The 17,804-nt window shown below is 58.6% G+C and overlaps 1 protein-coding gene across 2 annotated transcripts in view; it reads left to right on the top strand.

Annotated features, from left to right (window-relative positions):
• The window catches only part of ATP9A (ATPase phospholipid transporting 9A (putative)), a 132,452-nt gene extending 119,283 nt beyond the window's left edge, over window positions 1-13,169 (top strand). For both annotated transcript variants that reach the window (XM_062204366.1, XM_062204367.1), the window contains exons 24-28: window positions 3,010-3,074; window positions 4,189-4,297; window positions 5,081-5,138; window positions 6,727-6,930; window positions 9,723-13,169. In XM_062204366.1, coding sequence (XP_062060350.1) covers window positions 3,010-3,074; window positions 4,189-4,297; window positions 5,081-5,138; window positions 6,727-6,930; window positions 9,723-9,859 — 573 coding nt within the window. In that variant the 3' untranslated portion in view covers window positions 9,860-13,169. The remainder of the gene's footprint in view (window positions 1-3,009; window positions 3,075-4,188; window positions 4,298-5,080; window positions 5,139-6,726; window positions 6,931-9,722) is intronic.
• Window positions 13,170-17,804: the final 4,635 nt, after the last annotated feature.

Below are 17,804 nucleotides of genomic sequence, written 5' to 3'. Positions count from 1 at the left end.
CCAGGGGTTTTAGAGCGAGCGCCATGTTCTCCCACCTCCCCTCTCGCCAGCTCACTCAGAATCTCTCTTCAGGCTGTAGCAATTGAGTGTTAGGCAGGAGGCCAGAGGCAGGGAAGGGAAACACCCCGGGTGCTGAAAAGCTGTTGCTGGACTTTCCTGCCTGGGTCCCGAGATGCCAGCACCCCCAGTGAAGCGGTGAGGGCTTGGGCGAGATGGGTCCTGGAACCTGCGTTTCCTTCTCATTGGACCCCTGAGGATTCGGAGCAGGGTACCTCCCCACCCCAGGCCTCAGTCTTTCCACCTGCAGTATGGGGAGAAGATCCACGTCGCCCTCAGCCACGACCACGTGGAAAAACAGTGTTCTCTGAGCATCAGTGCTTCAGGCGCCCCCTCCCCACCCCCGCTACTGTGAGAGTTGCAGGTGAAAGGCAGGCCAGCTGGACAACCCCACGAAGGGTCCCGTCCCCCCCCTCCCCGGCCAGGCCTCCTCGGAGCCCTCGGGGTGGTTTTATGTTTCAGAATCTATTGTATTTGTGAGTGGAGGGACCGTAGAGCGATTTCCATCAAAATCATCCGAAGCCAAACAGCTGGCGCGGTTCCTTAGCCCACATCTGTACGTTTAATTTATGCTAATTCGTCGATTGAACTGGGGCCTGCTGTGGTTTCAGTGACTGTGAGAGGATCAGCTGGTCCCGGCCGGCAAGCTGACCTCTGCAGGGCTGGGGAGAGCACTGGAGCGAGGCCTTGCTCTCGGTGCCGCGGCCGCCTGCATCCCTCCCCATCCACCCACGTCCCCGTCTGCGTCCCATCTCCGCTGTGCTGAAATGGCCGTGGGGAGCAAGCCCCCGATGGAGCTGCCTCAGGCCCCGTAGACTCAGGCACACTGTTCCAGTTTTCCCCCAGTGCCCTTCTTCGTAGGGAGAGTTAATTTTTAAATATTTGTTTATTTACATATCCTTGAAAGAGTGACAGACACCTTCCACCTGCTGGCTCCTCAAAGGCCAAATGCCTGCAGCAGGCAGGGCTGGGCCAGGCTGAAGCCTGGAGCCCGGAGCTCCAGCCAGGTCCCCCGTGGGTGGGAGGGCCCCAAGGACTCACGGAGCTCCAGCCAGGTCCCCCGTGGGTGGGAGGGGCCCAAGGACTCACGGCGTCATCTGCTGCCTCCCGGGAGCTGGAGTGGGAGCAGAGGAGCGGCGACTCGAACCGGGGTGCACGCACCCCAAGTGGCGGCTTAACCCGCTGTGCACAGCGCTCCCCGTCCTGGGTGCTGCTGTCGGGATGCAGGATTTACCGTCAGCGTCAGGAAGGAGCTCCTGATGTGTTTTATTTGGAAACAAAAACAGTTCTCCAGGGCTTTTTTTTTTTTTTTTTTTTTTTTTAAGATTTTATTTATTTATTTGAGAGAGATGAGTTACAGACACTGAGAGAGAGGTCTTCCGTCTGTTGGTTCAGTCCCCCAAATGGCCGCAACGGCCGGAGCTGAGCCGATCCGAAGCCAGGAGCCAGGAGCTTCTTCCAGGTCTCCCATGTGGGTGCAGGGGCCCAAGGACTTGGGCCATCTTCTACTGCTGTCCCAGGCCACAGCAGAGAGCTGAATTGGAAGAGGAGCAGCCGGGTTTCGAACTGGCGACCATATGGGATGCCAGCGCTGCTGGCGGAGGATTAACCTACTGTGGCATGGAGCCGGCCCCGCCTCCAAGGTTTTGACGTTTGTAGATTGCCTCCTGTGCTGTGGTGCAGCCTGGGTGGGGAGTCCTGTGCTGCAGAGGTGGCTTTCCTGGTGCCACCATTGCTGCCAGTCAGGCCCCGGGCTGCTCGTGGCCGGCCGTGTGCCAGGTGGCACCTGCCCGCCGTGTCCACTGCAGGGGACGGGGTGGTGGCTCCGGCCACAGGAACAGGCTTTCGGTGATGCTTGTGCCCGGCCTCGCTTTGTTTTGTTGATTTTATTTGAAAGGCGGAGTTACAGACAGAGAGGTCTTCCGTCCGCTGGTTCACTCCCCAAGTGGCCACAATGACAGAACTGGGCCAATTCAAAGTCAGGAGCCAGGAGCTTCTTCTGAGTCTCCCAAGAGGGTGCAGGGGTCCAAGGACCCCGGCCATCTTCTGCTGCTTTCCCAGGCCATAGCAGTGAGCGGGATCGGAAGTGGAGCAGCCAGGACTTGAACCGGCGCCCACATGGGATGCTGATGCCACAGGCAGAGGCTTAGTCCACTCCGCCACAGTGCCGGCTCCATCGCTTTGGTTTTACACAGAGTAGAAACGAGCGTGGAGACGTCCGAGCTCCCCCGTGGGCGCCCAAGAAGGAGCTGGCAGAGGGCAGGGAGCCTCATTGGATCCCCGGGCTGCCCTCCGCTGCCGGTCCTGTTGTTTCCGAATCCGGAGGTGGATCTTCAGGGAGGGCTGGTCTGTGTTCTCACTGCCCCTGTCCACCTGCAAGGGTGGCCTGTGCATCACGTGCTCCTGCAGACGTATCCCCAGATACGGCGCCGCTGCTGTCCCCGCCGAGAACCTGGCGTGGAGACCGGAGGCCGCCGTGCCACGTCTGTTTCTATCAGGTGCCGCCCGCTCACCGGCGCACATTAGGAGTGTGGGCGCGGGGGGTCCGCGGGCCGAGTGCCGGCTCAGGTTCCCCTCGCGTGACACCTGGCGATGTCAGGTCTCGGTCTCGTGGACTCTTCTGGAGCTCTGCTGAGGTCACGTGCAGAGCCTGGGGCTGTCACGTGGACGCCGGAGCTGGATTCCCCAAGTGTCACCCGTGAGCCGAGCGCTCTTGGGCGGGACGCCTGCCTTGCAAGGGCCTCAGTTTCCTCATCTGTGTAATGGGGGTGATGATGGCATCGATCCTTCCCAGGGGTGCGGTGAGAACGACAGGCGCTGGCGCCCAGGGAGCACTGGTCACGGCGTGCCGGCAGCGTGGGTGTGGGGCAGGGGAGTGCCGGCCGCTGTCTCCCTCGCAGGCACGCCGGGGCTCCGGCCGGGCTCCTGCTGACGCCCTCCCCTCCCGCACAGGCCGTCTTCTCCTCCGTGTTCTACTTCGCCTCTGTCCCCCTCTACCAAGGATTCCTCATCATCGGGTAAGCAAGCCGGGTGAGGCGGGAGCGTTTCATGGGACTGCTCGCGAGTGCCGCCGTGAGAGCAGACCCCACGCAGGGAACTCGGGGGCCCCTGGGGACGCAGGTGGGGGATGGAGTCGCGCCGTATGGTCCAGAGCTCTCCACGCGAGGCCGGAGGTGTTGCCGCTGCGAGAGCAAGACAGGGTTCACGATGCCACCTGGGTCCTCGGAAAAGGGAAGGGGTCTGAAGATGCCCTCTCGGCCACTGCTGAGGACCGCAGAACGCCCTGCTGTCGGTGCTCACGGCAGGCCAGAGCTCGCTGTCGCAGGCCGTGTGCACAGACAGAGCCTGCTCTCGCGGGCCATGTGCACAGACAGAACCTGCTGTCGTGGGCCGTGTGCACAGACAGAGCCTGCTCTCGTGGGCCGTGTGCACAGACAGACAGAGCCTGCTCTCGCGGGCCGTGTGCACAGACAGAGCCTGCTCTCGCGGGCCATGTGCACAGACGCACTGCAGCCCAGCTGTCCCAGGGTGAGGCTTCCCAGTGAGTGCTGCTGCTTCTCAGTGCAAACACAGAGTCCTCAGCTGGGTCCTTGCAGAGGGAGGGAACATGCCAGAAGGTAGTCAGGGTCCCCAGGCAGTGCCTCCTGTGACCTGCTGTGATCCGGCTGCGCCTGCCGTGATCCGGCCCCATCTTCCCTCTGGGTCCTCCTCTTGGCCGCTGCCCTCAGCCCCGGCCAGCCAAGCCTCCTTTCTGTTGGGTGTGATGGCCACCCCCGCCCCCAGGGCCTTGGCCCTGGCTGTGCCTTCTGCCTGGGCTGCCGCCTGCTGCCCATGGCCTGCTCCTCGGCCACCCTCTCTGAAATGCAGCCGAGTGTGTCCTCCTCGGCGTTGTCCATGTGTGAGAGCTTGCCCCCTTGCTGGGGAGCAGCTCACGGCCGCACGGGCACTCTCGAGGCCGTTTCTGCCTGGTTTTTGCCCGAGCCTCCAGGGCAAGAAGCCAGCCCTGGCACGTGCCAAGCGCCCTGCCAACAGTCAGTGGAGGAATGAGCAGGAACTGGGCTCCTGAGGCCGGCGGGGTGGATGGCCCTGACCCCAGGGCTGGGCTGACCGCTGGCGATGTCCCTGTCGCAGGTACTCCACCATTTACACCATGTTTCCCGTATTCTCCTTGGTCCTGGACAAGGACGTCAAGTCCGACGTCGCCATGCTCTACCCTGAGCTCTACAAGGACCTCCTCAAGGTTTGACAGCTGCTACTGCTGCTCCCCTCCCCTCCCCTCCCCTGCCCTGCCCTGCCCTCCCCTCCCCCTCCTTGTCTCATGCAGAACTGGTGACTTTCTTATTATGGGGAAAGGTGTAGGAGTTTGTCATTTTTTTATTTTTGGAAAGATTTATTTTTCTGAAAGGCAGAGTTACAGAGACTAGAGAGACCTCACGTCCACTGGTTCACTTCTCAGATGGCCAAAGCCAGAGCCTTATCCAGACATCCCGTGTGGGTGGCAGGGGACCAAGGACTCGGGCCACCTTCCATGGCTTTTCCCAGGCCACTAGCAGGAAGCTGGATGGGAAGTGGAACAGCCGGGATGCGAACCAGTGCTCACACGGATGCCGGCGTCACAAGTGTTTGGTTAACCTGCTGTACAACAGCGCCAGGCCCCGTGTCCTGAGTTAAAACCACAATACATGCACACGCAGAGCGTCAAACTGCTGTCATGTGACCGGGAAGCCAAGGGACGGCTCTTAGAGCCCGGAGAGTCCCGCCTTGCGGCTGCCACTTACATCTGCTCTACACGTGTTCTCCGTCACTGCTTATTTTATTCGAGGGCAGATTTACTCCCATGGAATGGCAGTTCCCTTCAAGAGCAGTACCCCTAGTTTCCGTGGCGTAGTCACGCGTGCGCACCACCGCGGGGGTCAGGGCAGGCAGCTGCCTCGCGCGCTCAGTGGGCCGGGGACAGGAAGGCAGCGGTGGACGCCATGAGCGGCGCACGGTCACCTGCTCTGCTCCTCTGTGTCTCGTTTAGGGGCGGCCGCTGTCCTACAAGACTTTCTTAATCTGGGTTCTGATCAGCATCTACCAAGGTAAGGACGGGCAAAGCCACCTGCCGTCGTGGGCGTCCCTTTCCCCCAGAGCCCGTGAGCCGAGGAACCTGGAGTGGGCCCCAGCATCAGGAGGGTGGCAGCGTGTCCTGGTGTCCCGCAGAAGCAGGCACTCACGCAGGGACAGGCAGCTGCATGCGGGCGCTGTCCACTTAGTGAGGGTAGCTGGCACACGCTGGGCATCCCTGTTCCACAAATCTGAACTCTGACGCCGGAAATCCGAACCTGAGCCCTGCAGGGATGGCACAGCGGGACACTGCGCACCTGGCCTCATGGGCCAGGCTGCCGCCAAGATACGGGCAAGCTAGGCCGCGGTCTGAAGTCGCCATCAGCGTGTGTGCGTGCGTGGCGGGGAGGAGGGCTGGGAAACCTGAGTGGATTTTGGGTTTGGCATTGGGTCCTGTCCCCAAGGCATCTCGTCATCTCCCAAGTCTGGAAAAGTCACAGGTGGAGAACACTTCCGGTCCCGAGCGTTTGGGGTCAGGGCTCCTCATCCTGTCCTAACTGAAACCTGTGGAAGTGGAGCAAGAGAGGGGTGGCTCCTGGGGCGTCTCCGGGCTGTCCCCGAGTGAGGTCGCGCGGTAGGCACCACCGGAGGCGGTGTGTCAGGTGACCTGGTGGAGAAGGAGACACTGCCCGAGCGGCCGTGTGTATTTTTCCTCACTCTGCAGTATTTGTTTCTGTGCCTGTTTCATAATGTGCGCGTTGGCACATCTCTGCATCTCCAGACAGGTGCACATATGTAATTTACAACTAAGCCTGGACTTGGGCTCATTCCTGATGTTATTCACTGTTGGGCTTTGTGTCTAAAAAGTTGAGGGAGCATTGAATTTATTGGCGGAAGTTAAATTGTCACCAAGATTTTTTTGTTGGTGTTTTTAAGAAGTCTATCGAAGTGTGTTGCAGGCAGCTGGTTAAAAAATGCAGCCCCGCTTGCAAGTGGACAGCAGTCGACAATAGTGGTCGCCACAGACCCCCCCGTCCCTCTTGTGAAAGGTGGCTGTCACCCTAACAGGGCCCCGGGTGCTCCCCTAAGTGCCTCCTCGGGCTGCTGTGTCCCTGGCCCCCATGAGCCATTCTCTGCTCGGACCTGTGACGCAGGGGCATGGTGGGCTCCGCCCACGCCCCCTCCACTCCCGGCACAGCTGTGTCCACCGTGGCAGCTGCTGTGAAGCGTCCGGCAGCGGTATGGTCACCTGCACTCGCGCTTCTCACCCTACGCACCCAGAACTCCGCACCCGGAGCCCTCCCTGCCCCCAGCAGCCGCTTCCACTCTGGCCTCCAGGGATTTACCTGCTTCCAAGGCCTCGCTGGTGACTGGCCATCTGTCATGTTTTCAGTGACGGTTACGTGTTGATTTCTCCCATCCACACCTGCCAGTCAGCCCCGCCCCTGCCTCCTTAATGTTTTCTCCCCTCCTCCTTGCCTGTCGTCAACTCTCCCGTGAGGTCAGACCCGGGCCTCACCCCGCCATCAAGTGCAGCTCGCCTGTGATGAGCGATGGCTCTCGCGTGTCCGTGCGGGCTGCGGCGGCCGCGGCCAGCGGGTCACGCCTCCCTGGCGTTCGCAGGGAGCACCATCATGTACGGGGCACTGCTGCTGTTCGAGTCGGAGTTTGTGCACATCGTAGCCATCTCCTTCACGTCGCTCATCCTCACCGAGCTGCTCATGGTGGCGCTCACCATCCAGACCTGGCACTGGCTCATGACGGTGGCCGAGCTGCTCAGCCTGGCCTGCTACATCGCCTCCCTGGTGTTCCTCCATGAGTTCATCGGTAAGACCCCTGTGCGGGAGCCCCGCCCCCCGGGAGGGACGGCAGCTTCCCCAGCGCTCGCGCCCGGGCTCCTTGCCCAGCAGTCTTGGGCACTGAACTGCCCCTGTTTTCTTCCTTTGTTAAGAGTTTTATTTATTTCTCTGAAAAGCAGAACAACAGACACACAGATCTTCCATCCGCTGGTTCTCTTCCCACATGGTCACAACAGCCAAGGCTGGGCCAGGCCGAAGCCAGGGGCCAGGAGCTCCATCTGGGTCTTCTATGTGGGTGCAGGGGTTTAAGCACCTGGGCCATCCTCTGCTGCTTTCCCAAGCGCATTAGCGGGGAGCTGGACCAGAAGTGGAGCAGCGAGGACTCGAACTCGTGCTCAGATACGGGATGCCAGCATTGCAGGTGGCACTTAGCTCCCTGTGCCGCAGTGCCTGCCCCACCCCCACCTCCTTACTGCGGTCCTCGGGCAGTGCAGAGGGCTGAGGGTGGCAGGTGCGCTCCCAGCAGATGCCCCTTGGTCTGAGGTGGGCCTTTGTCCCCTAGACCCGCCGTGACCCAGGATGTCCAAAGTTGTAAACGCATGTGACGCCCCCAGCCTCTGCAGCAGAGCACGTGTGGGATCGGGGTCCCATCCCCCGCCTCAGGCTGGTGGGGGCTAGGAAGAGTTCCTAACTCAAAACATTCCAGGATGTATTTATTTTATTTGAAAGGCAGTGACGGGCAGAGAAAGAGAGAGAGATGGATCTTCCATCTGCTGGGTCACTCCCTAAACAGCTGCAGTGGCCAGAGCTGGGCCAGGCCAGAGCCAGGAGCCAGAAACTCAGTGGAGCTGGCCGTAGCCTGGTCGGCTGCCCATCACACTGCTGACCGCTCTGTTCAGGAGGTGGTCATCAGCGTGCAGTCTAGACAGCGGGTTGACGCGCAGGCCGTGGCGAAGCACCCTGCCCGTCGGGCTGCCTCTGTGGCTGCTACTGACCCAGCTCCTCTGCACCCTGTATCTCTCGGGATAAAGTCTGCTGCTCCGGGCCCCACCCCCACCCTGGCCGGAGGAAAAGGCCCACAGCTGGGCCTCCTCAGCCTGGGTGTTCTCCTCTGGGGGACCCCTCACTTGGGCGTGGCCACATCGCTCTCTGCCGACCCCCCACCCCTGGGTGCTGACCCCCTGCTACTGCTGTGAGCCCCAGTTCCCGTTGGTGCCTGGCTGCCTGAGCGCCCAGCATGTGAGCATCTTGCAGGACTCTGGGTCCCAGCCCAGGGCAAACTCGGGCTTCTCTGGGCACAGACGCTTCCAGACGGGGAGGCAGCAGAGAGCCCTGTTAGCTTTAGCACCCCTCTCCTTCCTCTCCTGCCACATCAGCTGAGGCGGGGGGGGGGGGGGGGGCTGGCTCCAAGGCTGTCAGGGGCTCAGCTGTGCTCAGGCTACAGGTGGACCCCTCCCCCCACTGGGGGGAGCCGTTCCCCAGCCACCAGCTCCCCCTGGGGAGCCGTGGGTTCTCGGGCAGGGCTGTGGCGTAGCCTTTGTGGCTGGACCCTGCTTCTTTGCCGTGGGGGTGAGTGGCTCCTGCCACCAAGGGAGCCAGAATCGGTCTCGGTTGGGGTGTGAGTATCCTACTCTGTATGCAGTGTCACGGGGCGGGCAGCGTTATGGCCTCCTCGTGAGGTGCCAGCGTCCCCCAGAGCGCCTGGTTCAGGTCCCAGCTCCTCTGCTTCCATCCCGGCCTCCTGCTCGTGTGCAGCCTGGGAGGCGGCAAGTGATGGCGGCTCAGAGTTGAGTCCGCACCACCCATGTGGGAGACCCGGATGGACTTCCAGGTCCCTGGCTGTGCCCTGGTCCAGCCCCAGGTGCTGTGGGCATTTGGGGGTGACCCAGTGGATGGAAGACTTCCTTCTGTCTCTCCTTCTCTCTATGTCACTTTGCTTTTCAAATAAATAAAAAAGAAAGGAACTCTAAGATGTCACGGAGGAGGTGGATGGGGGGAATGAAGGTCTAGGAACCTCCGGGGCGCTGAGAAGGTGCTCACGTGGCGGCGTCTCTGGGGTGCTGAGAAGGTGCTCACGTGGCAGCGTCTCCGGGGTGCTGAGAAGGCGCCTCGCCATGCCGGTGTCTCCGCCCGCAGCTCTCGCTCCAGCTCCCAAGCTCTCGTGAAGCCTCGGTAGAGGGAAGGCAGTGCTCCAGTGGGAGGTGGCCCCGTGCGACGTTCCCGCTCGTCCCCAGGCTCCCCAGCGAGGCTCAGCAAGCACCTACTATGTGCTTCAGGGCTGGGCCGGAGCGGGCATGTTGCCTGGGGCAGGGCTGGTGGGAAAGTGCACGGGCCTGAGCCTTGGGCCTGATGCTTAGCAGGTGCTTACTAAACAACAGGTGCATTTCCACATCCCTGCTCAAGCCCCGGCCCCTGCTGGCTTGCAAACCACAAGTCTCTCTCCCCCCCACCCCCCAGTCTTGAGAACACCTGGGAACTCCGCGGCTCGCCCTCTGCGGCAGAAAACCGAGTGCCCTGGCTCAGGTCAAGGCCCCCTCAGCCCCCTTGCCCCGGCCTCAGACCTGGCTCCTGGTTTCCTGAGACAGAGGGAGAGTCGCTGGGAGGCTGGCCTTTGCATTTGCCTCCTGGCCAGAGTGTAGAAAAAGAGAGATTCTGACGGTCAGATTCCCAATCCCAATCCAGACACCGGTACCCCCGCCCCGCCCCCACGGTCACCCGCCATGTGTGCCGTGCCGCCTGAGCTTAGGGACCCGGGCCCGCCGCGGTGGCTGCACCTGCGGACCCTGGCAGCCTGCTGACGCGGGGCCTGTTCGGTTGCAGACGTATACTTCATCGCCACGCTGTCATTCCTGTGGAAGGTGTCGGTCATCACGCTGGTCAGCTGTCTGCCGCTCTACGTGCTCAAGTACCTGCGAAGGCGCTTCTCCCCGCCCAGCTACTCGAAGCTCACGTCCTAGGCTGTGTGCCGGCCGAGGGGCCCCGGGCTCTGCGCTTTCCTGATGGCCTGAGTTCGAGTTCCATCTCTGTTAACCACCATCGTGGATTTTGCAGTAATTGCTGACACGTGCGGTTCTTGGTGTGCCGAGGCTCCACCCCAACCGGGGCCTGGCACCGCCCAGACGGAGGGAGGTTCCTAAGAGGGCCCCCACCGCATCCCCGGTTCCCTGGTTCCTAGGCGAGCGAATGTGGATGGGCCACCACAGGGCTCAGCTGAGACTGAGATGGTCCCTGTGCGGGCTTCGTTACGACTTGAATCTTGTCATCATGTGATAAAAGTTTCTGTCTAGTTGGAGGTTGTAGAAAGCTTGTGTTCTGATTTTTTTTTTTTAAACAGCCTAATGTATAGGTATTCATTTAAGTTTTTCTCTTAAAAAGTGGTGTCTGAAAAATAGAAAGCTCTTGGCGTAGGTTTGGGGGAGAAACAAAAACAGTGCCACCTGGTGCGAAGCGACGCGCACAGCTGTGTCCACGTGGAGATGCCGAGCGTCGGGGCAGCCTCCCGCCCCACAGCCGCGTGCGTTCCGGGAGCGTGCGACGCGTGGAGCAGAGGGGCGGGAGCCGAGCCGGCCTCCTCGAGCCGGCCTCCTCGGAGCCAGCAGCACTTCCCTGCCACTTCGTAAGAGGACCTCTGAGGCGCGATGGTGCTTTGCTGGGACAAGGACGGAGCCAGTGGCTCTCCGAGGACAGCCCCGACGTCTTCGGCAGGAAGCGGGCGCTGAGCGGCCCCGAGACGTGTCGACAGCGTGATAAGAGACTCGGCTAATTCTCTAGACAACGCGGCAGATGTGACTCAGATCCGCTGGGCGCGAGGCGGAAAGGTCAGGGGGCCGGGGCTGCTCCTGCACAGAAGTCTGTTTCCTGTTAGGGGGGATTATTGCGGGTGGACGGACAGAGGCGGAGGCGTCTTGCCCTGCTGCCACTCACGGTGGCCACTCTGGAAGCAAGGAGCCCGGGGCGGGGGCCCAGGCTGCAGCCGCGGGCCCCGGATCTCTTCCACTGCCTGCGGCTTTCAGGGGGACTCGCCGAAAGGCAGCCGGTGGCCGGGACTCTGCCCACCGGGGTGGACTGCATGCATGCGTGTGTGTTTCCTGTAGCTGCAGCTGCTGCTGTCGGAGGGAGGGAGTTTGCAAGCCCTGGACGTGGCAGGGCGAGGCATGCTTGGGTTTTCTTGCCGAAGCCACGTGTGCACGCCGTGGAGGGTTCAGTCGCTGGGTCTTAAGGGCTGAGAGCGGCCAATGTCTGGGACGTGTGGTTAATTCCGTATGAATGCGTCACCTTCAGGTCCGGATGCTGAGACTCACTCCCGGAGAGCCCCTTGCTTTTGGAATGCTCCCGGTATGCTCCCGGTGTTTTGCGTTGCCCTTTTAAAATCCTCCCAAAGTAACAGCAGGTGGCAGGTGCTGAGACATCGGCTAAGGATAACATATCCACAAGTGGTCTTTGAAAAGTTCGTGGAAAATGCCCATTTTGAAATTTCTTTGCACCAAAATAAACTTCTAAGTCTGTTTTTCCATGAACCTTTTGAAGGCCCTGGTGTTGTAAGATTCTGCCATCACGGAGCGTTCTCCCTGATTCGGCCCGAGCGGCTGGTGGCTTAGGAGTGGGGTCTTTGTCCAGAGTTGCAGAGGGGGTGAGCGATTCTGCCTCCTTCCCTGAGCGCTCCTAAGTGGGTCGTTTCAAAGGCAGCAGAGAGAGCCGTGCTCAATGTTTCTGTGTCCTTGGAGGTCAGCGTGTGAAAGAGCCATTCTGCTCTGAATTAGCCAGCCCTGAGCCTGGCGCTGGCACCGACGCAGGATGGCCCACGCAGGAGGGTCATGGGGGATGCTCGGCGGGAACTTACAGGTGTTTCCAGCAGATCGTTAGAAAGTTCATGGGAAAAAAGCACATTGTGAAAAGTCCATGCATGGATTTCCAAACTTGTTTTTGCGCCAGAGTAAATTTGAATGTCGTGTTGCCATGAACTGAAGTAGCCACGTCCCAGGCCCAGGTGAGCGAGCCGTCGTCTTCCATGCCGTCAGCTCTTCTCCAACATTTCTTTACTTCGTTCACTGCTGAACATTTCGGATGTACTGACGATACTATTTTTTTTTTTTAAAGATTTATTCATTTATTTATTTGAAAGGCAGAGTGTCAGAGAGAGAGAGAGAGAGACAGACAGACAGACAGACAGAGAGGTCTTCCATCTGCTGGTTCACTCCCCAAATGGCCACAGCAGCCAGGGCTGGGCCAGGCTGAAACCAGGAGCCAGGAGCTTCTTCCAGGTCTCCTCCTGGGTACCAGAGCCCTCTAGGGCTGTCTAGAACTCAGCCCATCCTCGGCTGCTTTCCCAGGCGCATGAGCAGGGAGCTGGATCGGAAGCAGAGCAACTGGGACTCCAACGGACACTGCAAAGTGGGATGCTAGCGTCAGAAGCAGTGGCTTAACTTACGGTGCCCCGATGTATTTTCCGTTGTGTGCTCATTGGAAATGACACGTTAGTGCCTGTTGGTTTTTTCTGCAGACCTTTGTCTTGATGCTTGTCTTGTTTTTGCTGGGGTGCACACGGGCACGTGCTCTTGGCTCTGCAGGCAGCATTTGAAATCCCCGGGGGATGGCGAATGAGCCGCAGGCAGCCTCTGCCCCATCCTGTTTCAAGCAAACATCTATCGGCTGTTTTACTCTGGAACCCTTTTGTGTGTTTGAAGTGTGTGTGTGCTTCAGTACGTCCATGGGACCTGGAATTAAATGAGAAGGTGCATCAAACAGGGTTGAAATGCATGCATGTGAAGATTTGAAAAAGATAATGAAAAATGCATATGCTGAAAGAACTTGCATAGATTTCTACCCTTTTTTGCACCAGAATAAATTCATATTTCAATTTCATTTTCCCCAAACTTTTTGAAGGATCTGGAGTTTTATTTTTTCTTTTTTAAGAAATGCTTGGTTTTCATTGCATTAAAATTCCTGTACTCCCAGGTCTGTTTTTGTTTTAAAAATACACAAGAAGCTTTGTAAATACAACAGGTTTGATTTCTGCCCCTTTCTTTTGATGTACAGCTTTTTGTTGTTTACATATACTCTGAATATTTCCATTCATTACATCCATCCCTTCCTGGGGGGGGGGGAGCCCGCGTTCTGTTGTGGAGTGGAACTGAGCGTGCACTGGTCCTCCTTGCCTGGAGTGCCCACGCCTCGCTTGCTCGCTCCGAAGCCAGGCACCTGTGCACCTGTGCCAGGGTTGGAGGTGTGGTCTGTGAAGGTGGCTGGGCAGTGTGGGTGAATATTGTGTCTGGGGGAGTGGGGCGGGGCGGGGGGCGGGGGTGGTATCTGCGAAGAGCTTGTGGCTGATTGCAATGTCGCCTTGAGCTCATCGGGAGCTGCGATGTGCTCCTTAGCAGGTCTGTCTGTCTGTCTGTAATCCTCCTTGCAACCCTGCCCCCAGGACGTGGCTTCTGATCAGAGGGAAGCGCTCATGGACCAGCAACTCCAGCTGACCCGAGTTCTCAGCCCGTGATGACGCGCGCATGGTCTCTGGTGTTTCCGAGGTCCCCACGTTCATTGTTGGCCAGCGTGGCCTGTTGCTGTGCCCAATAAAGCTTGTGTTCCTTCTGCCTCTGGGGCTCGTTTGAATCTGCACGGAAAGAGGAATTCGGGGTCCAGGCGAGGACTCGGGGGTCGCACCCTCTCGTGTTGTGCCTATCATGCAGTACAGGAAACGTGAAGAACGTTTCTTCCCGTTCAGAAGGTGATTTTAGATTTCTGTAGACAGGAAGACACAGATCAGTGCAAGTCACTTCCTGTTCTGTAGAGTGGTCAGGATTTCAGAAAGGGGTTCGTAGAGATGGGAGGGGAGAATCAGAAAGCTTTGTGCTGTATTTACGCACATACTTCTTGGCGACTTTGCAATCTCTCGCTCTTTATGATTTATTTGTTTTACTTGAAAGGCAGAGGTATAGGAAGGGAGGGCACACGGAGATCTTCTGTCTGCTGGTTCCCTCCCCAAATGTGCAACGACTGGGGCTGGATCGGGCCAAAACCAGGAGCCAGGAGCTTCCTCTGGGTCTCCCGGGTGGGTGCAGGGGCCCAAGCATGTGGGGCATCAGCTACTGCCTTCCCAGGTGCAGTAGCCGGGAGCTGGATCAGATTTAGAGCAGGTGGGACTCGAATCAGAGCTCATACGGGATGCTGGCTTTGCAGGCCAAGGTTTAACCTGTTGCACCATGATGCCAACTCCTTTTTCTTTTAAATCAAAGAATAGGAGATTTAGGGATGCAGTCACTCGTGTTTTAGGCAAAAAAAAAAAAAGTTTTTAAGCTGCAGTGCAGGAAGCGGGAGACTTCATGTTTTATGAATTCAATCTAGCTGAAGTTTTGTCCCATTTGGGGACACGTGGCAATATCTGGAGACACTTTTGGGTATTACAATTGGGGGCTGGGGTACACCTGATATCTAGTGGGTGGAGGCCAAGGCTGGGGCTGAACCCCAGCCATACGCACAGCCCCCACACCAAAGACAGATTTGACTGCAAATGTCCAGAGAGCTGGAGCTGGGAGATCCTCGTTGGATGGGACCCTGTGGGTTGACCAGCTGTCTTCATTTGCAGAGGGTTGGGGAAGCAGGTGTGTGTCCAGCAGGTCGACTCTGTGGCCCTTTGCAGCGTGCCCTTCTCATTTCTGCTCCATGGCTGTCACGGAGATGGTCAGCCCTGGTCCTCGGTGAGAAAGGCCATCGCAATTTGCTGGTTTCCCCAGGCCGTGGCGTCCCTGGACAAAGGGTGCGGTGCATCGGGGCAGAGGCTTGCGGGGAACTCAAGGGCTGGCACTGCGGGTGCCATGACGCTGTCCCCGTCCCCAGCCAGGCCACTAGGGGGACCTGGAAGACTGCAAGACGACCCGGTTTCCTGTTTTCAACAAGCACCCGGCCGGCCTGCCCAAGTGCCCCGAGTTTCAAGACGTTGCTTTCATAGCTTCAAGAATTTATTTCATGGCCAAGGGCTCCGTTAAAAACAGACATTTCTTTTCATGCTGTTGCCCAGACTATTTGCTGGACTTGGTTTAAGAAAGAGAAGGGGGGAGGGCGTGGGCGATGAATATTTATTTGATCTTGGATATTTGCATTTTTGAAAGATTGGCAGCTCCCCGGGGCGGCTAATAAGGTTTGTCGAGACGCGATGTTCCTAGGCCCCGAGCCCTTTACCTGTTTTTGTCATGGAGCGCCGCGGGGTGACGCGGAAGGCTGCGGTGTTTGTGAGGCGTTCTATAAATGATGGACTTGCTCACCTCAAAATAGAACTGCGAAGTTTCCAGCAGGCAGCACAGTAACAGAATTCATTCAGGACTTGCTAATTTCCTACTTGAAATGGTTACATAACCGCGCAGCCCCGCCTTCGCGCCTCGCAGAGCTCCCCATGCAGGGATGGTGAAATGTATCATTAAAAGCTCGAAATAGCTCTGCTCAGCTCTGGGAAAAAGATGAGTTTTTTTCCTGATATCCTCCCCCCCACACACCCAGGTTTTTTTTTTTTTTTTTCACCCAAACATTGCATAATGTTCAGAAAGTCAGATCTTTCCGTGGGGTTTAATTTCATTCTCCATGTGGCTGTGGTCGGAGGGGTAACCGAAGCACTTCGGGGCCGGCGGATTTTTGGAGGATCACGCATTCCCAGATCGGTTTTCACCCAGAGTCTTGGGGGGGGGGGGCGGCTGCCCGCCCTGCCCTGGGGCTCCTCCCCGCCCCCGCCGTGGGCATGAACACCCTCCACAGCGTATTTTCTGAGGGCCGCTCTCTGCTTTCCACGGCGACTTCTGATCCGGCCCTGGGCTCCCCCTAACCTCGGGGTAACTCGATCACGTGCGAGGTTGGCGGCGTCCCAGGGCTGTGTCTGGGGTCTCAGCCTGCAGGTCTGTCTGCGCACGCTCAGGACGCCGTGTCCTAAGCCTCCGCTCTCCATTTTCGTGAGACTTACAAGGCATACGTTTTGTGTTTTATTGGGTCCAGATAAACCCAGGAATATTTTTTATTCATTTATTTTGTGACAAAGACTGGAGCCCAGAAGAAAAAGAGGTGGGGTGAGGGCAGGTACAATGTGCTAACGTTTTCATTCAGTTCACCAAATAGTTACTAAGCACTTCTTTAAAAATATTTTAAATTCGTGTTATTTAAATTTTTTTTTTTTTTTTTTTTTTTTTTTTTGCAAAGCAGACACAGAAAGAGACAGATCTTCCATCCAATGGTTCACTCTCCAAATGCCCACAACAGCCAGAGCCCCGCCAGGCCAGAGCCAGGAGCCTGAACTTGATCTGGGTCTCCCATGGAGGTTGGCAGGAACCCAAGCCCTGGCGTCGGTGCCCGCTGCCTCCCAAGGTGTCCGTGAGCAGGAAGCTGGCATTGGAAGCAGGGCTGAGACTCGAATGAGAACCCACACACTCGCATGTGGAGGGGGAGGCTCCCAAGCAACATGTTAGCCCCTGTGCCAGACGCCCACCCCCGTGCACCTGCTTGGGGCCAGAGGGATGGCAGAGAGCAGACAGGCAGAGCTCCTGCCCTCCTAGTGGCTGTCCTCTTGTATATGTGTGAGCGGGAGAGAGAGCCCACACACAGACCCTGATGGCCACAGGAGGTGAGGCCTGCTAACCAGAGGCAGGGGGACAGCCAGGGAAGGAGGGGGCGGAGCAAGTGATGGGAGTGAGAGAAGGGTCCTGAGGCATGAGAGGAGGGAGCCGTGGAGAGGTCCGAGGCAGTGGCATTCAGGCGGGGGGACGTGTAAAGGCCCTGGGGTGGGGGGGGGCTGGGCGTGTTGCAGGGGTGCATGGCTGCAGGTGAGCGAGGGAGCTCAGGAGATGGACAGGACTGCAGGCCCGGGAGCCCCATAGCACCTGCAGCATCAGGCAGGTGTGATTGGAGGGGCCCCTGCACCTGAGCTGAGTCGGAGACCCCATTTTTCTCCCTCCCTCCTCCCTTTCGTCGCTGACCCAGCCCTGCCTGGTGTGCCAAAAGGCTCGGGTGAACACCCACGCACCAGAACCCAGCCACTGCCGTGCCTGGCCCTCCAGTCTGCTCGTGCACGCATTGGCCATGCTGACCGACCAGTGACGGGCAGAAACGGCCCGTCCTCGGGGGCAGTTGCTTGTTGCTAGGGAGAGCGAAGGGTCTGCGTTCAGCCCTGTACCATGGGGGGTGGGGGACGGGCACTGGCAGAGGAGCCGGCGGTGGGAGCCCGCAGGCGCGGCCGCAGGAAGAGTAGGTAGAAAAAAATGAACTGGGTCATGTTCGAAGCCGCCACGTTTCCCGAATGTGCCCACTGGGGTCAGATTTCCAAGACGGAGCCTCGAGCTGCCGTGGACTGCGGGAACCCAGGCTGGCTTCGATTCCTGCCGAAGAAAGGAAGAATAATAACAGCTGTGGCAAAGAATGTAGTTAGTGTCTTAAAGATGGGCAAATCCGCGTTCTCATTTGTCCTTTGATGTGAAACAGATTTTTAAAAAGGCAATTGGAGTAGCTAACGACATCCAGAGCCCTGTCGATTCGCGTGGGGCTGGCGGTGGGGGCTCCAGTGGGCTCCGACAGCTAATCAGGCCCCAGGAAAGAGGTGAGTTGATTATGCTGGAAATGGCACAGGAATTCTTCAAAGCCCGGGCCAGGAATGGGAGTCGAAGCTGCTACTCTTTATGCACATAACTTAGCATAATTTTATCAGGCAGCTCATCACCACCAGAATTAGGGAAACCCGGGCCAGAAAACATCCAAGCACCCGGGCTGGCTTATGCAGACCTGCCCGGAGGCGATCTCAGGGGGGCTGCCTTGGGCTGGAGGGAGACTCAGAGCCGACGCCCTGCCTCCCTGCTGGGCTCTGCTGGGACGTGGGGGTGGGGGTGCTGAGATGCCACGATGGGGGAGGGTGTGTGTGGCCGGGCCCAGCTGGCA

Source organism: Lepus europaeus, chromosome 10 (genome assembly GCF_033115175.1).
Source record: "Lepus europaeus isolate LE1 chromosome 10, mLepTim1.pri, whole genome shotgun sequence".
Classification (NCBI taxonomy): Eukaryota; Metazoa; Chordata; class Mammalia; order Lagomorpha; family Leporidae; genus Lepus; species Lepus europaeus.
The sequence above is the reverse complement of the archived record's forward strand: the minus strand, read 5'-3'. Positions and strand labels throughout refer to the sequence as shown.